This window comes from Monopterus albus, unplaced genomic scaffold (genome assembly GCF_001952655.1).
Source record: "Monopterus albus unplaced genomic scaffold, M_albus_1.0 scaffold4.1, whole genome shotgun sequence".
Classification (NCBI taxonomy): Eukaryota; Metazoa; Chordata; class Actinopteri; order Synbranchiformes; family Synbranchidae; genus Monopterus; species Monopterus albus.
Window position 1 is genome coordinate 3,272,366 of NW_018127884.1, and position 20,579 is coordinate 3,292,944.

Genomic DNA, 20,579 nt, shown 5'->3' on the forward strand with positions numbered 1-20,579 from the left:
CCTTTTAAATGTATTATCTTTTGCATGATGTTCCCAAAAGCCCACTTAAATGTTCTTGAAGTAGTTTCAAAGGTTTCTAAAGTAGCTTTAACTGAAGTGTAACACATATCTTATACTGTTAGCTAATTGTGTGTTTGTTTCAGTGTGTCACTGAAACCACTGTGCAACAGTTCAACGCTGCTATAATCAGTAATCTAACAATATGTGAAAGGGTCAGCTGTGATGATGAAACTACATTTAAGTATCACCTCACTCTGCAATCCTCTTCAGCTCTGCAGAGCATTGCAGAGTTTTCTGGCTGGTTTTACAGCCCACAACTGTTGTGGTTCACTCTTACCACTGTCATTGGTTTTCAAATGCAGCAGGCAGCTGTTTGCAGCAGGCCTGTTCCAAATCACCACCTGCCCAGCATCGAACAGCATCAGACAAAGTTAGCAACTAGCTGGTAAATATAGTGGAGCATTTAGCAGCTAACGAGCAAGATGCTCCCCGCTGGAGTTGGTAGAACTCAGAGCAGAGCTAAAAAGAAAGGAAAGAAATCATTTAATGCAGGATTAGAATTAGGTAAAATACTTAAATCCTAGATGACTATACTGTTCCATTTCCAATTCTGTGCACAGTTATCCTGTTTTACCTGTAATATTGTCATTAGTATAACAACAGCAAAATTGCACAAACAAATAAATTAGTTGATATTGAGGGAAAGGTTTTGATTCTTTTTGATAGGCACATCGGTGATGTCAGTGTCGGCCACTGATGCAGATGACCCAATGACAGAAAACGCTCTTCTTAGCTACTCTATCATTGGCCAGGAGAGCTTTCCTGGCAACACTGTTAACAAGACTATGTTTGGCATCAACAACGAGACGGGAGCCATTTACACAAGAGATGTTGGCCTGGACCGAGAGGTAGCATGCAAGTTAAGGTTAAGAGTCAGGTTTGTGCAGATCTTCAAAGTGTGGCTCATTTCAGTAAAATGTGCTCATCTGTGTCCTAGGTGGTGAAGAGTTTCCGATTAAAACTGCAGGTTGCTGATATGGGAGGCATGGGACTGACAAGCGATGGTGTAGCAATCATACATGTATCTGATATCAACAACCATGCCCCACAGTTCAGCCCTGTCTCGGTGAGTTTCAGACAACAATATAAGGAACAACATATCTTTAGTTAACTGAAAAAAAATTGAAAAAATCAACTGGACTTAGATTTCTAGGTCAAAGACGTTTCACTTCTCATCCAAGAGGCTTCATCAGCTCTTCTTCTTCATCAGAACTGATGAAGTTTTTTCAGTTTACTATGACTTGGATGACTGAGAATTTGCACAGACATATCTTTAGTTATTTAATTAAAATGCTCATTTCATTTAGCATTAGGTTAAATCATTAGATAGTAATTTTTCATTTCAATTATTATTTAATGGCGTTTGTTGCACCACAGGGATGTGGATCCTTTGACCTGTGGTTTTGGTTTTTTTTTGGTGCATGTAGTACAGGATGACAGCAGTGGAGAACAGGAAGGACTATGAGATTGGCCGGGTGAATGTGACAGACAGTGATGATCGTGGAACAGAAAACTGGAAAGCCAGATATTCCATTTCCAGTGATCCTAACAGCAACTTCGCCATTTCTACGGATCCTGCCACCAACCAGGGCATTCTGACAGTAGTGAAGGTACAGCTCGATGGAGGAACGTGATGGTGGGGTTGTGGTGATTGCTTTGAGGTCCTCAGACACAGCTCAACAACACTGTCTAGTGGTTGTGTGTTGAACTACACGTAACTCAGACAATGTTGATTGAGTTATTATCCAACCACATTTCAGTGCACAGTTTTCAGAACTGTCTGTTCTGTCCTGCATTGCAGCCCCTGGATTATGAGGCACAAAGTCAGCACATCCTGATTCTGACAGTGGAAAATCTCAATCCTCTGAGCAACAAGGCTCCCAACCTGCCAGTGAGCACTGCTACAGTGCTTGTTACTGTTGTGAATGAGAACGAAGCTCCACATTTCAGAGAGGATCCTATACAGATTGTGGTTCTTGAGTCTGTGGGTCCTGGGACACTGTTGAAAAGCAATATTGCCTATGACCCTGATCATTCTGATCTGAGGTATGACTCAACAACAAAATAAGAGGAGTATTTTCTTGTTTCTAAAAGAGTTAATGTTCCTCTTGTTCTCTGTGTGGCAGGTTTGAGATTAGCAGAGATCCTGAAAGGTGGCTGGATATCAACAGAGACACAGGAGACATTACAGCCAGGAGAACCTTTAACATGCGATCTCCACATGTTAAAAACAACGTCTACAGTGCTATTGTCAAGGTTATAGGTCAGTTCATCCACTCAATCCGTTCTTCTAGCATATAACATATGCCAATATTTTTAATGTAACAATTTTCTTAATGAATCAGAAAAAAAGGAAAGAGGCAGAAGAATACAATGTAAATAAAACTTACCATAAAACTTCATTTTAGTTGTTGCTTATGTTGTTTTGTTTTCGTTCAAGTTAAAGTACTGTGACATACTAGGAACACAGGGCTGGTATTAGTTCCTGTGATTGAAAAACATTGATTGATTGATTGATTGATTGATTTTATTCTTTCAAACATGCAGAACAGAACAAATGAACAAATGGCAACAACACACATAATTACACATATCCAACCAATGCTAATCCAAAATCAGTTTGCTTACACATATTACATGTTTGAATGGAGTAGGAAGAAGTCAGACTTATCCAGTCCTACCCCATGACATCATATTATACAAAAATTAATGCATCATTGGCTGCAAGCAGTATCTCTACATAAATAAACAGAGTATTTCCTTAATGCCTTCCTATGTCTAAACTCCTCAATTCTAGTACTATTCTTCATGTCCACAGTTCAATTATTCCATAATTTGACCCCACTTATAGAAATACAAAATCTTTTTTTGGTTGTTCATCAGCTCTTCTTCTTCATCAGAACTGATGAAGTTTTTTCAGTTTACTATGACTTGGATGACTGAGAATTTGCACAGACATATCTTTAGTTATTTAATTAAAATGCTCATTTCATTTAGCATTAGGTTAAATCATTAGATAGTAATTTTTCATTTCAATTATTATTTAATGGCGTTTGTTGCACCACAGGGATGTGGATCCTTTGACCTGTGGTTTTGGTTTTTTTTTGGTGCATGTAGTACAGGATGACAGCAGTGGAGAACAGGAAGGACTATGAGATTGGCCGGGTGAATGTGACAGACAGTGATGATCGTGGAACAGAAAACTGGAAAGCCAGATATTCCATTTCCAGTGATCCTAACAGCAACTTCGCCATTTCTACGGATCCTGCCACCAACCAGGGCATTCTGACAGTAGTGAAGGTACAGCTCGATGGAGGAACGTGATGGTGGGGTTGTGGTGATTGCTTTGAGGTCCTCAGACACAGCTCAACAACACTGTCTAGTGGTTGTGTGTTGAACTACACGTAACTCAGACAATGTTGATTGAGTTATTATCCAACCACATTTCAGTGCACAGTTTTCAGAACTGTCTGTTCTGTCCTGCATTGCAGCCCCTGGATTATGAGGCACAAAGTCAGCACATCCTGATTCTGACAGTGGAAAATCTCAATCCTCTGAGCAACAAGGCTCCCAACCTGCCAGTGAGCACTGCTACAGTGCTTGTTACTGTTGTGAATGAGAACGAAGCTCCACATTTCAGAGAGGATCCTATACAGATTGTGGTTCTTGAGTCTGTGGGTCCTGGGACACTGTTGAAAAGCAATATTGCCTATGACCCTGATCATTCTGATCTGAGGTATGACTCAACAACAAAATAAGAGGAGTATTTTCTTGTTTCTAAAAGAGTTAATGTTCCTCTTGTTCTCTGTGTGGCAGGTTTGAGATTAGCAGAGATCCTGAAAGGTGGCTGGATATCAACAGAGACACAGGAGACATTACAGCCAGGAGAACCTTTAACATGCGATCTCCACATGTTAAAAACAACGTCTACAGTGCTATTGTCAAGGTTATAGGTCAGTTCATCCACTCAATCCGTTCTTCTAGCATATAACATATGCCAATATTTTTAATGTAACAATTTTCTTAATGAATCAGAAAAAAAGGAAAGAGGCAGAAGAATACAATGTAAATAAAACTTACCATAAAACTTCATTTTAGTTGTTGCTTATGTTGTTTTGTTTTCGTTCAAGTTAAAGTACTGTGACATACTAGGAACACAGGGCTGGTATTAGTTCCTGTGATTGAAAAACATTGATTGATTGATTGATTGATTGATTTTATTCTTTCAAACATGCAGAACAGAACAAATGAACAAATGGCAACAACACACATAATTACACATATCCAACCAATGCTAATCCAAAATCAGTTTGCTTACACATATTACATGTTTGAATGGAGTAGGAAGAAGTCAGACTTATCCAGTCCTACCCCATGACATCATATTATACAAAAATTAATGCCCTCAATTCTAGTACTATTTTTCATATCCACAGTTAAATTATTCCATAATTTGACCCCACTTATAGAAATACAAAATCTCTTTTTGGTTGTACGTATAACATGAACTTTTAAATTTAAGTGACCCCTTAAGTTGTATCCCCCTTCACTTTAACCAAATAACTTTTGGATTCCACCAGGTAATAAGTCGTTCCTGGCTTTATACATAAACACAGCAGTCTTATATTCCACTAAATCAAAGAATTTTAACAATTTAGACTGTATGAAAACTGCATTTGTGTGATTCCTATACCCCATCTTGTGCACAACTCTTATCGCTCTCTTCTGTAATATGTACAATGGTTGAAGTGAACTCCTGTATGTATTTCCCCAGTTTTCCACGCCATACTCCAAGTATGGCAAAATCAATGAACATTCTTGCAAGATGATTTGTGTTTAAAAATTGCAAATTGCCCCAGCAACGCAGTAAAATTGCCTTAATACACCAAGCAAATAATTTTGTCTGCACTTTACGAAAGGTGAACAGGCATAAATGATTGTTGTTGCCTTAAGTAGATATTAATGTTGAATAAACTATTTTATACTTATGTGGCATGGCTCTGTATTTATGTTCACTCTTGTAGATGCTGATGGTGTGTCAAACACTGCCACAGTTGCCATCACGCTGAAGGAGACCAATGACTTCCCCCCTCAGCTCTTCCCTCTGAGTGGCTCTGTATGCCAGGGTGCAGGGCGAAGTTCTCGTCTGGTTGTGACTGCTGTGGATGAAGACCTTCCTCCACATGCTGCACCCTTCACCTTTGAAATACCTGATGATCTGTCAACCAACTGGACCGTAATTCAGGTCAACGGTAAGTAAAGCCCATATGGTGTGAATTTGTATAAAGGATGTTCTTGTGGCTCAGGTAATGTCACACCATTCTCATTTCTTCTCCTTCTCCGTGTTCCTTCCTGTTTCAGATACTCATGCTGTGCTTCAGCCCCTCGTAGAGCTGGAGGCAGGAGAGTATGCAGTCACGGTGCTGGTGTCAGACTCCGGCAGCCCAGCTCTGAGTGCTTACGCTCAGGTTAATGTCACGGTGTGTCTCTGTGACTCCTCTGGAGATTGTAAATCTGAGGTGGGAGCCATCCTAGGCTCCAGTGTCGGCATCAGCTTCATCGCTCTCGGTATCATTGTGGCCAGTATAGCACTCCTACTGTGTAAGTCATCTTGAAAGCAGCATTCAATTTGGCTCTAATATAGAAAACTTTCTGTTTTTTGCAATAAAAATGTAACAGTTGCTGTTTTCAACCTGTCAAATACAACAACATTCTGTTTTATTATTGTATATTTAATATTTTAGGGGTTTTGCTATTGGCTGGACAAGACGTTTGAAGGTGTAACTGGACTGTGAGAGACTGAGATAGATCATTTTTTTGTACTATTTTCTGACATTTTATAGACTAAATGATAAATCATTTATTGGGAAAATATTTTGCAGTGTACTTCATAATGAAAAACCATAACCAGATAAATGCTAATTAATAAAAATGTGACGATTTCCCTCTGTGTATTTGCAGTGCTGCTCCCCCTTGCTGTGGCAGTGACCGCCTGCAGGAGACGCCACCACATCATGAAAGGAACGGGCCTGCTTGTTGGGGAATCAGAGGATGACGTCCGTGACAATGTCTTCAACTATGATGAGCAAGGAGGGGGTGAGGAGGATGAGGTAAGGCTACATGGGTCAGATGTTAAATTTCCTGCCAAAGTTAAGAGTGCCGATATGAACAGTCTTGTGGTCATGCTACAGTGGATGCACTTTGTATAATGTGGTGGAAGAACTGTGGATGTGGAAAGCATATGAATGATTTGGGATTAGGAATGCAGTGGTACAGTAGGACACAACAGTCTTACTGGTTTAATAGTAAATTCATGGTATTTAATTGTAATTAATGACATGAGTGTGTCACCAGTGGTGGAAGAAGTATTCGGATTGTAAGAAGTTTCAATACCACAGTGTAAAAATACTCTTACATGTGAATGTCCCGCATTCAAAATGTTACTCAAGTATAAAAGTATTAGCATCAAAATGTATCAAAAGTAGAATATACTTATGGCCCAGTTCACAGTTCACATACTCAAGTACAAATACCTCAAAACTGTACTTGAGTAAATGTACTTAGTTACTTTCCACCTCTGTGTGTCACCACAGATTCTGATATGTTCACATTTGTGAATGTGGTTTTGTTTGTTTTCCTGTTTATATGTTATGCCTGCATTATTAAAGTATATGCAGAGTCAGTCTGTGGCCACTTCCTCTCACCTTACAGAATGCGTTTAACGTTGACCTCCTGTGGAATCCCCATGATGCAACCCCAGGGTCCTTCTACCCAGGATATGGTGTTCCTCGAGGCAAGCAGCCCCTCAGGAAGGATGCCCCGCATAACCTGCCTTCCCCCTCCTACCCCAGGAGGCCTCCTGCAGATCCCACTGACCTTGAGGACTATATCAATGATGTGAGAGGCTTCTACCACGACCTCGTTTTACATACAGTTCATAACAAAAATGCAGTTTAAATGTTCAAACCATACTCTTACTGTAAGTTACACACAATGGGCCCAGCTACCTCATGAATGAAGTCGGTCTGATGTCCTTCAACAACATAAACCTGTAAATATGTGAAACCCTTTTCCTGCATTAAAATATTTGTCAATATACTATGACATACTATGGAATTACTTTTAAAAGTTGCATTTATCAGTACTAAAAAAAATGTGTGTAAATTGCAGTACTATTTTTAAACCACATTAACACAGCTTCAAAGTTTTTCTTACCTGATACTTGGATAGACAGTGTTTATTCTTCTGTCTATTACTGCTTTTATCTTTGACTAATTTATCACTGAACCTTTAAGTGCATCTCGTCTGCTGTATTTCCTATTAAAACAGGATATTGGGGTGGTACATAACACAGGAAAGGATCAGGCAAAACTGGGTAGCTCTTTAGGACAGAAGGCATTGATTTGTCCTTATCATTTTTCTTTCCTCAGGGCCTCGAGGCTGCTGACAGTGATCCTAACGTGCCTCCATATGACACAGCGTTGATCTATGACTATGAGGGAGAGGGCTCTCTGGCAGGCAGCCTCAGCTCCATTGCTTCAGGCAGCTCTGATGGAGACCAGGACTATGACTATCTCAACGACTGGGGACCCCGCTTTCAGAAACTCGCCAACATGTATGGCCCGAGTTAAGGTGGAGAACGCTGCAGAAAGAGAACCTGACAAAGATCATGCCTCAGGTGTTTGTTCTGAACACATTTGAAAAGATTTTAGACCAGGGCAGGATTTAAAGTGCTATGCAACACCACGGGCCTTACCGTGCCTTAGACTTTAGTGAGAATTATTTGGACACACCTGAAAAATGGCTGTTGCAATGATTTGTAGTTTGCTCAGGTAAATGAGACAGTAAAATCATGCGTTGATAGGATCAGCTCCGAGGAAAGGAGCTCTGCATAATGCAAAGCAAACAGAAGTGTTGAAATGTGTGTCCACGTATGGTTTAGTTTATCCTCAGACTTGGATCGTTCAGTAATGGTGCATACGACAAGCCAGAGATATAAAGACAATCTTTTAAATGTTCTCTTTTTTTATATGCGATTATTTTATAAGATGAATTTGCTTTGATATTGAGTTGTTTTTTTTTATTATCATAAATCCTCCATTCCAGCATGTTTATCTTTTTGCAAACTATCTCGGTACAGAATATTAATCAGCATAAGAATATTCTGTAATGAAACTGGAGGTGAAGACTTTGAATGATGTTTTTTTTTTTAAATATGTTTATTGAATTTAGATTTTACTGGTGTCTACAGAATAAATGTCTTTATTTAGTACCCGTATTATTCATCTTCATAGGCTGCAGTACATTTACTCATAATCCACACATGAGCCTATATATCTCTGACCACAAATACTACATAAATAGTAACACAATATTTAAATAAAACTTTATTTAGCAAGAATATACTTTGGGACTTCATATCAGCTTGTGGCAATCAAAGCAATACATAACCCATAATACAACTTCTTTTTCAAAAGAAAAAAACACTACCTCAACCTTGTTTCCTCACTGATGGGGACCAATTTAATTTGTTACTGTTTATGTTTCAAAAAAATGTACTCAAATACACACTATTATGTGAGTGTAAATATATTTGCTCTGCCAAGATAGAAAATCACTAAAGTCGACTTTTAGTAGTACACAAAGACTTGGTTGACAAATTGCCAGCAGTTCCTTTGCTGCATTAATCATTTAGTGCTTCCTTGATATAATATGTCATGTGTCCCTGTGTCCCCCCACCCACACACACACACAAAACACAGCAGTTGGAGAAGAATTTTGAGACATGCATGTTCAGATTAGGCCAGCTGTGGATTCATGCCCTCTTCTCTCTGTTTCCGTGGTGGTGGCGTTTGAGGGTCGTCTATTCCTGTATCTTCTTTGTCTCTTACGGCCTCCATCCAGCTCTGTGGAGCGATCATCTTCTTAGGTCCATGGGGCGGTGGGCCCAGCAAGGCTTCAATGTCATCATAGTTCACTACCTCGCGCTCTAACAGTGCATTGGCCAGCTGGAAAGACAGACCCCGGATAGCCTAATTATAATTTAACAATAAACCCAACAGTCTAAATATACAAAATTTCTGATCAAAGAAGGGAACAACTGACCAGTGTCAGCTTGTCTCTGTTGTCCAGTAGCAGCTTCTCTGTGTGTCTATAAGCCCGGGCTATCAACATCTTAGCCTCCTATAAGAACAAAAAGTGCTTTCAAACCTTTATGACATGAAATAGCATTCAATGTGTTCTAGGTTAAATTAAACTACTTCAGAGCAGCTTTTAACATGTTAGTCTCACAAAAAAAACAGGAAAAGCTAAAAATCTGTACTTTAAGAGGGTATTCAAAACTCTAATTGTGCTAATTTGAGAACAGAGAACTAATCCAATTTTAGAACCTACGTGGTCCATCTGCTGCTGCAAGCCCTGGCTGAAAGGACGACGGCCAATGGCACCTTCCTCCTCTGTGGCTGGAAATGAGACCTGGCCGACACTGTCACACATGCCATACTGCTTTATCATAGAGTAGGCCACACGTGTCACCTTACGTAAGTCATCCTGAGCTCCTGGGGACACAGAGCGAGGAGAAGTCCATCTCAGTTTTTATGTAGATGTTCAGCAATTTATGTCCTGAAATAACTAAAACAATCTCACTTCATATCAGGATGAATACAAAACTCACTGCTTAATATTAATACTGAGAAGGGTTAGGAGTAGAAAGCTGTGAAGAAATGATTTGAAAGCATTCAGCAGGTAAGTGAGAAGCAGGATATACAATGCATGGAGTGTACCTGTGGTAACTCTGTTAAAGGTGACTGCCTCAGCAGTCCTTCCTCCCAGAGCCATACACATCCGCTCAAACAGCTGCTCCTTGGTGAACAGGTACTGGTCACGTGGTAAAATCTGGGAAAATCCCAATGCTGCATTCGTCCGTGGGGCAATTGACACCTGAAAAATTCATCACAGGTATATTTGTTTTGCAGCAAGATAACACACAAACACGTATGACATAAGACAGCATAGATGAGGCAGACCAACAGAAAATGCACAGATGCCAATGATCAGCACTGTAATAATACACAGCTGCTGCATTTATATAACCTGGCAAAAAAAGAACCATCAGTAAATGGTGAAATGGCAGATACCTAAGTGAAAATTGGTCCTGAAGGCACCTCTTAAACGATTCATTAGATATGGTGTCTACAATAGAACTGGTAAGTGCCAAATCTTTGACCTACAGTATAGGACTAAGATGATTAAAATAAACTGTCCTACATTTGCAGTAAAAGCCGACACACACTGTGGAGCTGACATAAAGGAGTGTGTTACCTTCATGACTGCCTCTGTGTGCTCAAGTAACCATCCCACTAAAGCATGTCCTGACTCATGGAAGGCAACCACCCTCTGTTCCTCTTTGGACAGGATCTTACTTTTCTTTACACTTCCTGAGGAGACACACAGATTTGTCTGATTTTGCCAGAGTGGCAAGAGGGACATATGAAAAATACTGTTTTCCCATGATCATCATCACAGTACCTGCTATTACTCTCTCCACTGCATACTCAAAGTTAAAGGTGTGGATGGACTTGTGCCCCTCTCTGGCAGCATGCAGAGCAGCTTCATTACAAATGTTAGCAATGTCTGCACCTGCAGAGACAAAGTGAGGTGGCAACAGAGATTTTTTTTGAGTTTGTTTATTCATGGAGGCAGACCAATATTTTGCTATGGTTACCGACGTTCCTAGATTTACACAAGGACAAAACGTAAAGGTGAATGGATTATACTAAAGCTGTGAAGCTTGTTTTACTCCAGTGAAGTGCATCTTTTCAGTACATTGTGTTACGTTTAACGAATCTTCAGCTGTCACTGAACTTGTTTTGTTTGAAACGCCAAAGCTTTAAATATTTTTTCAGCACAAATAGAAAGAAAGTCCCAATGGTTCAAAAGGCTTCATCCACTTGTCACTAACAAAGCGTTAAATAAATATGTAAATTATATACCACTGAATCCTGGGGTGAGCTCAGCCAGACGCTGAGAGTAGAAATTAGCAGGCTGTGTCAGCTTTAAGATCTTCAGATGCTGCTCATAGATCTCCTGCCTCTCCTGTGAGAAAACAATGAACATGGAACTAACTAGATTTAACTGACAAACTGTATAAATGTGTTACACAGTTAACAAAGTTTAGCATGGTCCCAAAATACAACAGTACAGTAGTGGACACAGCATTTAAAACTTTTTCAAACAGCAGTTGAGGCTGTTTGAGAAAGTTCTTTACATTTACTTTGTAAAGTATGTTTACTATAATACATTTATAAAAGGTGCTTTACAATATTACAAAAACTGGGACAAAAAAAAAAACAGGAGATATGACAAACTGCAATGACAACACTGAATTTTTAACAGATATGGGAAAAAAATGTCATTAACTAAAGATGATGTTTTGAGCCCAATAAGGTATAATTAAGTACAGTAGACTAATTACAGCACTATCTAATTATGGCCACTGGCGACAGTGAGTGCTTAAGACTACCTGCAGCGTGGGCAGATCTAAGAAGATGTGCCTGTCCAGTCTGCCTGGTCTCATGAGAGCATTGTCCAAGATATCTCCTCTGTTAGTGGAAGCAAGGACAATGACATGGTCTGTCGTTCCCATCCCTGAAAAAGAACAATGTTTCAGAGTTTCATCCCTCTGTCTGAAAAGTCTGACTCTGATGACAACAAACTGAAACTCACCATCCATTTCTACCAGTAGTTGGTTGAGCGTCTGCTCCTCTTCAGTGTTAGAGAAACCAGACATGTTGGTGGAGCGCCTCTTCCCCACAGCATCAATCTCATCAATGTAGACAATGCAGGGCGCTCGGGCACGAGCCTCCTTGAACAGACTCCTGACCCTAGCAGCACCCAGGCCTACACACAAAAACAAAATAAGGCTACATTCACATTACCTGCTGAAGTGACCCAAATCCAAAGTTTTCCTTCCAGCTGACTCAAAACTGATATTTTTCATTGTTGTGTGAACAAACCAAACTGGATTTTTTTTCCAATCAGATCTGAGCCCCTTGACCATGTGGTCCTACATCCAATTCCAATCTGATACCTGATTATGCCACCGCTGTCAAAACTGTCAAATTGAAATTCAGGTTGTTGCTGGTTTTTTTAGTTGTTTTTTTTATGTCTCACTCCTCTGTGCATGTGCATATTGCTTCCAATCAGATCTGAGCCCATTGACCATGTGGTCAATCAGTGTCAAACCTCTCACAGACAAAGTAGATATAAATAAAACAAAACAAAAAATGGAGGAAAACAAGAAAAGCAATGTGGATCAGTGGACACAAAAACAACTCAAAGAAGCTTCTGATCAAGCCAAACTGAAAGGAATGTGTCATAACTGAGCAGTTTTTAATAAACTGGGTAATTTAACTGTTGTGCAAATTACCCAGTTACTGCAAGTGACTCACCTTTTAGTTAATTCTAAGCATGTGTGGCACTTTAGGACCTCTACAATGTTCAAACACACTGTTGGATACATTTCACTTAGAAACATGAGCGTCAACCATCGGCACAAAAAGAATTAGATCTGACATGAAACAATTTACAGTAGAGGTCTGTGATATGAATGTCACCTAAGTCACATCAGAACCGTAACAGTATTTATTCTGTCTTTAAATATTAACCCTGTAATAAGGCTGTCATGAAAAGTCTTAGCGATGTAAAATACAAAAATATATATTTTTACCAATGTTTTGATACCTCTAGTGCAACAGAATTGTAAAGATAATATTTACAAACAAAATACATGAGAAACAATCATTAGTAATGTGTATACGATGACCGAGAAAGTGGCCAAAAGTCAAATTTTTTTCAGTAAATTACAGCATGTCTGTTCAGATATTTATTCAGTGACATCAGCACTGTAATTTATATGGCTACATGCCATACTAATTGCTGATGCTCTCTTTACATACCTCCAATGACCTCCACAAACTCAGAACCAGCCATAGCCAAGAAAGGCACCTGGGCCTCAGTGGCTACAGCTTTAGCCAGCAGGGTCTTCCCACATCCTGGAGGACCGAGCAGCAATGCACCCTTGGGAACTTTGGCTCCCAGCTGGATGTATCGTTCTGGATTCTGGCAACAGATAACATGAACAGGGAAATGAATGTTCTACTTGTGAAATTTGGGTGGTAGCTACAGAGAACTTCAGTCCATCAGGTAGATACTGGGTGCGCTAGACCATCAATTAAATTCAACTCATCCTTGGATGACTTCATTGGGATTGAAAATTCAATGTGTGCTTTATAAAAAAAAAAAGTTTAATATGCTCTAAAAAACAAACATATTATTTTGGGTCTGGTTTCTTACCTTGAGGTAGTCAACAAATTCCTTTACTTCCATCTTAGCCTCATGCATGCCAGCTACATCTTTGAAACTCACACCTTTACCCGACTTGCCATCCACAATGGTGAACTTGGCCATCTTCAGCTGATTCTGTTAAGTATGTTTGAAATTTGCATTTAATATGCTAGTTAAATCAGCAGAACACAATCAGTTTGTTTATGTGGTGTCACTCACAAAAGCGCTGAAGCCGCCTTCTCTACCACTCATGCCTGCTAGTCGAAACATATACCAGAGTATAACCACACCGATAGCAGCCATCCCCAGGGCATAGACAACACTGCAGGGTAAAGATGAAAAAAAAAAACAGTGCACTGGGTCTTAAAAAAGCTAAAAACATTTTTTTTAATTTCAGCACAAAAGAAAACCAGGCTTCAAGAGATGGTTGCCAATTTAATCAGTCTAACTTTTTAATCTGATACTATGTACCAGTCACTCACATATCCATATTTTCTAAAGAAACAAAATGATGGGACCTATTGCCTAGTTATAAACTTAATCATAAGAAGTATCATCCAACACAATGACAACTTAATTGATCATGATTTTTGTGGCTGACACATCCTTTCAATCTGTATAGAGATAAGATTCCTTCAGATTGTGCTTTAGGCTTTTACAGGTACCTTATAAATGGATTTCTTTTGATTTAAAGTTTATTTTGAGAAAGGTCACGTTCTTACTTCCCAAAGAATCCAGTGCGTTTGTAGGACACCGGTATCCTGTCCTTAGTGTCAACATTGAGCTCCTCCTCAGCAGCCCTCAGCTTCTCCTCAAATTTGTCAATGTTAGCAACCTGCATTCTGTACATGAGCACCGGCTTCTGCATAGCAAGAAACAAGAGGTTACCATGCACACCTGCTGTAAAAGTTCTGATGTTAATTGTGTGTTTGAATTTAATCCAGTACAACATACAGGTCTTCCAAAGACAATTGCTCCAGGATGAAGGTAGATTTCTACAATGTCACTCTCAGGGACGACTTGCACACGTGACACCTCTCCCTTGGCCAACACTTCATTGACAAAGTCATTCCAGGAGATGTTGCCACCACTGGTATTAAAGAGGTTCATTAGGCTCATGAGGAATGCTAAGATGAAGAGGGCTCGCAGGCGCACCCGGTACATCTGATCCTCCTGTTCACGGCGTTTTTTCTCCTCTGAGAGGTGAGAAAGATTATGAAAAAAGAGAATACAAGGGATCAGAAAAAGAAATGAAGATCACAGCCAGATGTGGTGCAGGTACTGAACAGCCACATGCCAAATTCATCACTTACCTTCATCTTCCTTTGGAGTTTTCCCCTTTGGTCCATCACTTTTATTTTTCTCTTGTTTAGATTGAGATGTACTAAAGAAATTTGTTCCCCCTGAAATCCAAGTATTTTTCATTATAAGCAGCAATAAGTGACATTAAAATGTAATATAAGTATATAATTATATAAAGGCTGATAAAACTGAGTGTTTACCCAATAGAGTTACCAAACCAACAGGGTTTCTCAGCAGGTTGCTTTTGATTAGTTCTTTGCTAATTCTCATCATGCCAGGACTCAAGGGTCTGTGGAGGAGACTCTAAAATGGGAATATTATGACAACATATTTTATTGTGACAAAATATTAGAACAATGTGAAAGAGAGGAAGTAACAATTGCAGTAATTTGCACATGCATTAGAACTCTATCACAATACACTTACAATTTCAAGCTGAGTGAGGCAGCTGACCCTAATTATAAAGACGTATTACCGATGAAAATCACTGAATTATTCCTCTAAACTAGGATCGTGGGGTTTTTCCCTTATAATTTATATAATGTCTCATTATGGCTACTGGGGTACAGATTAGACCTCACAGACCGATTGTTACGTGTTTCGATGGCAATGACGATCATATTTGTTAGTTTTTCTCGGCTTTTACACTACAATTTGGGATTACTCTTAGAAAACATTAATCCAATAACTATATGTGGTGAATCTCTGGTGTATTTTGACTCACCTGGATGAGTTTCTGTGGCTGCCTTGACAGTGTCCGCTCTGATGTTGATAAGCGGATCGTTCGGACATTAGGGAATCTGGACATTAGCGCATTTTTAACACGATCACTTGTTTGGGGCGTATTTGCAACTATAAGAGAGTTTCTCCTTGACGATGTCCACAACAAACCTCTACTGTATTTCTTACAAAGGTCAGCACGGTGGTGCTGCAACAACATTGCTAACATCGTGTCTGTTATCACTGACTGCAGTATATTAGCTAAACAACTGCAATGCCATAACTACGATATGGGTTTTCTATGAAGCTAAAACTGTGCTTTACATCTGTTTACCTTCTACCTGTCTACCTTCGTTTTGCTGTTATTCAACCGTACAGCCGACCAAAGATATCAGCTCGAAATCAAGACAGCAACTAGCTGCGCACTTCCTGCGCACAGAAATAACCAAAAACAAAAAAACAAAAACAAACGTATTTACTCTAAATTCCCCTTTATCGCAGCTGCCATTGTACACACTGTGTTTAATCCAGGATGAGTACAGAACATAGTAGTTTAACAAATCCCATACTCTTAAAAATATATTTGCCTGAACTTTGAACGTCAACCTTTTCTTTGTTGTTCTTCAAGGATCTACGAGCTGCGCAGGCTTTTGCGCAGGATTTACCATACATCACAATGTAAGCCCTGCAAGAGTACCTAGCTGCAAACAAAAAAAGAATTTCATTAGAAGTTTTTTCTTAAAACAAAAAACAACTCCTTTATTTAATAGAAAGAACTCCTCTATTTAATAATGTTACTTAATACAATTGTTTTATATATTCATCTTAAATATTCATTTGATAGAATTAAAATAAATGTTACATTTATTTATGGCATTTGAAAACGTATTTATTGTTCTTTTGGCTAAATTCCATGTTTATAGAAGTAAATATAATAGGTTTGAGACATTTGTTTGTTTATTATAGGTCAATAGGCTCAATTATAGGCTCAATATATAGGTTAATATTTTTCCTCTGACAATGACAAAGCTGCTGTCTTAGCCGACATGTAGGTATTTCTGCAATCTCATCTTTTATATAATGATTTTTTTTATTTTTTTTTATTCAAATGAATATTTTATTTTATTTTTTATAATAAATTTATTTCTTGGCATGTTTATGATCATACCCTATATATATGTTTTATTCCCTGAAAAAAGATTTGAGAACATGGTTCACTTTGTATAATTGCCATTAATGACAGTTTTATAGCCTACTGGTGTGCATCCCTTACTTTATTGAGCAGGCTATATAAAAACGCTTAAGTCTGTAACCTAGAACATTGTATAAAATCAGACATTAGCCTGATTAGAGGCTACCAATCATTTATTGAAAATGGAAACTATGAATTCCTTTGGGAATAAAATTCAATAGGCTACAATACAATAATAACATTACAATACTTTGTGTACATAATTAAATTATGTCCAGAAAGTATGCGATACATAGTGATAGACGTGAATATAATAGCCTAATAGCCCGTTTGACTCCCTAAAATGATTTTATGGTTAGCAAACTACTGAATATATTTAATTTTAAGAAGTGTAAAATAATAAAGGAATTTTCCCAAGATCTGAACATTGTAGCAGTAGTCCAGCAGAGTGCGCTATTAGTTAGGAAGTAAATTGAGTAGACTGAATTCACCTGTCATTAGTCGAGTTAGGTTTAGTGAAATTAACAACAATAATAAATGAGCTTGAACACATTTGTTGTCACATCACATGCTTTACATTGGAGAATCGTGGAGGACTGTGCCATGCAGAGCCATCGGTCTTCAGGTTTTCATGGCCAGTAATCACCTCAGCAACGTGGACTTTATCCGCTTTACTAAAAGGAGCACCAGTCAGTAACATCAGATTTAATTATGGGGCACAATCATGCAGATTGCGGCCTTCATTCTTTCATCATTGCTGTAAAAAAATCAAGGTAATCTGAAAAGCTACGTGTATGTCAGTTTGAGTGGCATAATAAGCAAACCAATAACAAGGGGTGGGGGACTTCTCTTTGAACCAATGGGAGCCTTCATTACATCCGTTCACGTTTCTTTTTCACCATGGGTACGTCAAGTTTGTTCACCGATACGTTCCGCTTCCTTGCTATCTCTCCTCTGTGGTCCATACCTTGTATTTGAGGTCTGGCCCATGCATTGAAAATAAAACAAATCTTAATTAGTGTCAAAATATATAGCGATTACTTATATCTGTAATTATGCACTTATGACAAAAGATTTAGCCATTACCGACATTAAATAAATCGTTCGTGTGAATGTCTTAGCCGTTTTACAGAAAGCTTACTAACATTCAGTTTAAGTTTCGCCCTTCAAATCAACATCCATATTTTAAGTAATGTATGACAAATAGAATTATATAACAAGAGAGAATAAAACTGCGTTTAAGGTTTGCGGAGATATAGAAAACGAGTGCACCCAATGCCTGTACTCCATTTCCTTTTCTTCGTCCTCCGACTATATAATGGAGTGTGGTCTCTTGTGTTTGAAACTGTGAACTGCGGTCAGCCACGCTGGAGCCGTGCTTATGTTTGTTCTGAAGGGGGAACAGAGTGCTATGTGGATCCAAAATGGTGTCTATATCATCACGCGCGGAAATGGTAACCGCCTACATCGCCAGCACCAATCAGAACGCTCGTTTCATCCCCGAAGCGTTTCCGTGCCGAGCGTCCACACACAGAAGTCAAAGGCCGCTTGAAAACCACTCGAGTGGGTTGGCAGAGAGGATTAAACCGAAACAAACATTGATATTTTGATGTTATACGTCCATCCAAGCAAATCTGTCTTTGTTGAAATGGACTGTTAAAGGTTCGTAGTTTGTGGCGAAGACAAAATATATACACTGCAAACGGGTTTTTGTGGATGCTTTAGCCTTATTTCCTTTGGACGTCTGTTTGTTGCTCTACACCAGCTAGCGCTAGCCTCGATTCTAGTGATCTGCTTTTATGCTGCGAATGTCGTCGCCAGTTTATGCGGATGTCTCCGGGCCAGTCTAACGTTATGCTGAACAGACGGCAGCAAATGGGACCATCCAGCATCGGCCGAAAACATTGAGGCCGCGGCGTAGATTAATCATTGAAGATTCTGTTATCTTTTTGAATTTCTGGACATTCAGACAGAGGTAAGTTGCATTTTTACTGTTCCTGCATAGCTAACATTTTAACAACAACAAAACTGGCTAGCCTATAGCTGCCCCCGTGGTTAACCCGAGTTTTGTGTTGCTACAAAGGTCAACTTGCATTATCTTAATTTTCTTATGGTTTTAAGCATATGCTATGTTTGTGTAATTTTTCCCCCCTGGAAATAGACAGATGTTTAGCACACTGTTCAACCTCTTTAACGCGGCACTTCCACGGTTATACTTAGCTGTGTTTCAGTAACGCAAATTAACCAGAAAATTATTCCTTGTGAGTATCTCACACTGAAGTAACGTACGCCAATTTAAGTTGATTTAGCACATTTATTGTAACTGTTTTGCCTCATTGCACATGTGCCACCGGACTGGCACGGGCAGTGTGTTGTTATTTTAAAACTAAATGTTTTGATTAAGCACCTAGTGCTCCGTACATTGATAACGCACATATACGTATATGTACATGCATGTCAACAAATTATTAGATCGGTCTTGTGCATGTGTTGTGGAAAGCTTAACGTGTACTATCCCTGAACAGTAATGTTTAGAGTGATGTTTGGCCTAAATAGCATGCTTGTTGGGCAGCTCTGTGTCTTGTATGTTTGCTCGTCTGATCCAGCACTAACGTAAAATGGGTGTGCTAGAAGCCTGTTAATAAGGAAACCACTGAATTAGAACTAAAATCTGTGCACATCTGTTCTTTATAGGAGTATTTAAAGAATGGTGCTTTCACATGCTCATTTGCTATCTGGATTTTTCTGGAAGTCTCTGTGTGTAGTTAGTAGGCATGCAGTGATGGATACCTGTTACCTACATTGGTTCAGTGGAGTGTTTGTGTGTTATGTTGTAAATAACATATAATGGAGGGGCACAACATGGTAGGATTTGAGATGAGCTGTGGAAGAAAAAAAGAATGTGGAGGAGAAGCTCCCCACTTTGGTGCAGTACCAGTGCTGAGGAAAACACTGCAGTGCCGCTGGTGGTGTTTTCCACCAAGATAGTGAGGGTGTTTTGGCTTGCTGAAGTGTTGGTGTTGACTACACTGCAGAGGCAGTGGTGCATATCTTTGTCTCCTTGTGTAGGTGCTATAGCCAAAGCCTTGATTTATATAGTATCGTATATCAATTCTGTCATATATGAAGATTATGATGTGTGGGATTTAGAAGTATTAACTTGCTTTTTCTCTAGTATATTAGCACATATCCCTGATGTGTTTACATTGTAAAAGTGAGAACCTATATACTGAATGGAAATCTCATTTAAAGTCAGATCTCTGTCTCACATGAAGTGAAGTCTGGGTCTGTCATTTGTTTTGTGTTTTGACATTTTCCATGGGTCTGTTATGTAGTGGGCACCTGTATCTTTATTTGTTTTCTTAGTGTTAAATTCCATTTTTGATGATTTCCACTGACTTATGAATGACTACCCCAAGACAGTGAGGACCTCTGTATCAGGAAGCATGTGAATGTCATGGTGGCATTTATGTAAATGTGGCCATTAATAATAAATAGGAGTCTTATTCAGAAATTTTAGTTTTCAATCCAAAGTATATATTGTAACAGACAGGTAGCATTTCTTTGCTTATATTCTCCTGTTGCCTAACAACAACTCTTCAGATTCAGTTAATGGTCAGTTTGCCCAGGTGCAGGGCGTTTGTTGTGTTCACCAAAATTAGTCGTCCTGTGTATTGGTTGGACTTTCTCATTGTGTTGCTGATGTGAACAAAGTGATGTTGAAAACATGTCTGATTGCTCCGTTTCTCATCCTTGATCTCAAGGCTTTCTTAAAGATTTATGTTGCCTAACGTATTGGCATTTTTAAACACCAATTTAAAGGTAGGTTTAAGATGGGCACAACTGAGTCCATGGATTATGGCAAAAACACAACAGTGAATGCAAGAGAACAAGATGCTTTTGATTACTGTGTTTGGGTGGCTCAGCAGTAACAGTAGCACAGGAAAACCATATGGTTATT

General features: G+C 39.1%; 3 protein-coding genes across 4 annotated transcripts in view; 2 read left to right on the forward strand and 1 right to left on the reverse strand.

Moving 5' to 3' along the window:
• Positions 1-8,251, forward strand: part of cdh15 (cadherin 15, type 1, M-cadherin (myotubule)) — a 33,321-nt gene extending 25,070 nt beyond the window's left edge. The window contains exons 7-16 of the mRNA XM_020610015.1: positions 727-908; positions 998-1,126; positions 1,488-1,670; positions 1,862-2,106; positions 2,187-2,323; positions 5,085-5,312; positions 5,422-5,661; positions 6,022-6,170; positions 6,772-6,957; positions 7,491-8,251. Coding sequence (XP_020465671.1) covers positions 727-908; positions 998-1,126; positions 1,488-1,670; positions 1,862-2,106; positions 2,187-2,323; positions 5,085-5,312; positions 5,422-5,661; positions 6,022-6,170; positions 6,772-6,957; positions 7,491-7,691 — 1,880 coding nt within the window. The 3' untranslated portion in view covers positions 7,692-8,251. The remainder of the gene's footprint in view (positions 1-726; positions 909-997; positions 1,127-1,487; positions 1,671-1,861; positions 2,107-2,186; positions 2,324-5,084; positions 5,313-5,421; positions 5,662-6,021; positions 6,171-6,771; positions 6,958-7,490) is intronic.
• Positions 8,252-8,306: 55 nt separating this feature from the next.
• Positions 8,307-16,001, reverse strand: spg7 (SPG7 matrix AAA peptidase subunit, paraplegin). The gene is made up of 17 exons (XM_020610002.1): positions 15,431-16,001; positions 14,907-15,009; positions 14,718-14,807; positions 14,359-14,600; positions 14,127-14,266; positions 13,624-13,726; positions 13,414-13,539; positions 13,017-13,179; positions 11,785-11,958; positions 11,582-11,706; positions 11,052-11,154; positions 10,588-10,698; positions 10,381-10,496; positions 9,843-9,999; positions 9,454-9,617; positions 9,166-9,243; positions 8,307-9,068 (listed from the first exon to the last, which is right to left on the reverse strand). Exons 1-17 carry the CDS (start codon positions 15,653-15,655, stop codon positions 8,859-8,861), a joined length of 2,430 nt encoding a protein of 809 aa, XP_020465658.1. The 5' UTR covers positions 15,656-16,001; the 3' UTR covers positions 8,307-8,858.
• A 2,528-nt stretch (positions 16,002-18,529) lies between these two features.
• ankrd11 (ankyrin repeat domain 11) overlaps positions 18,530-20,579 on the forward strand; it is a 100,952-nt gene continuing 98,902 nt past the window's right edge. For both annotated transcript variants that reach the window (XM_020609324.1, XM_020609342.1), the window contains exon 1: positions 18,530-18,593. The gene's annotated coding sequence lies outside the window, so the exon portion shown is untranslated. The remainder of the gene's footprint in view (positions 18,594-20,579) is intronic.

Excerpts from the sequence above, each read along its gene's own strand:
- spg7 (XM_020610002.1), bottom strand. The coding sequence starts at position 15,655 with ATGTTAGCAATGTTGTTGCAGCACCACCGTGCTGACCTTTGTAAGAAA. Across the intron at positions 11,959-13,016 it reads GTTTGTGGAGGTCATTGGAG|GCCTGGGTGCTGCTAGGGTC; the intron begins GTATGTAAAGAG and ends TTTTGTGTGTAG. Across the intron at positions 9,618-9,842 it reads CTTTAACAGAGTTACCACAG|GAGCTCAGGATGACTTACGT; the intron begins GTACACTCCATG and ends CTGTGTCCCCAG.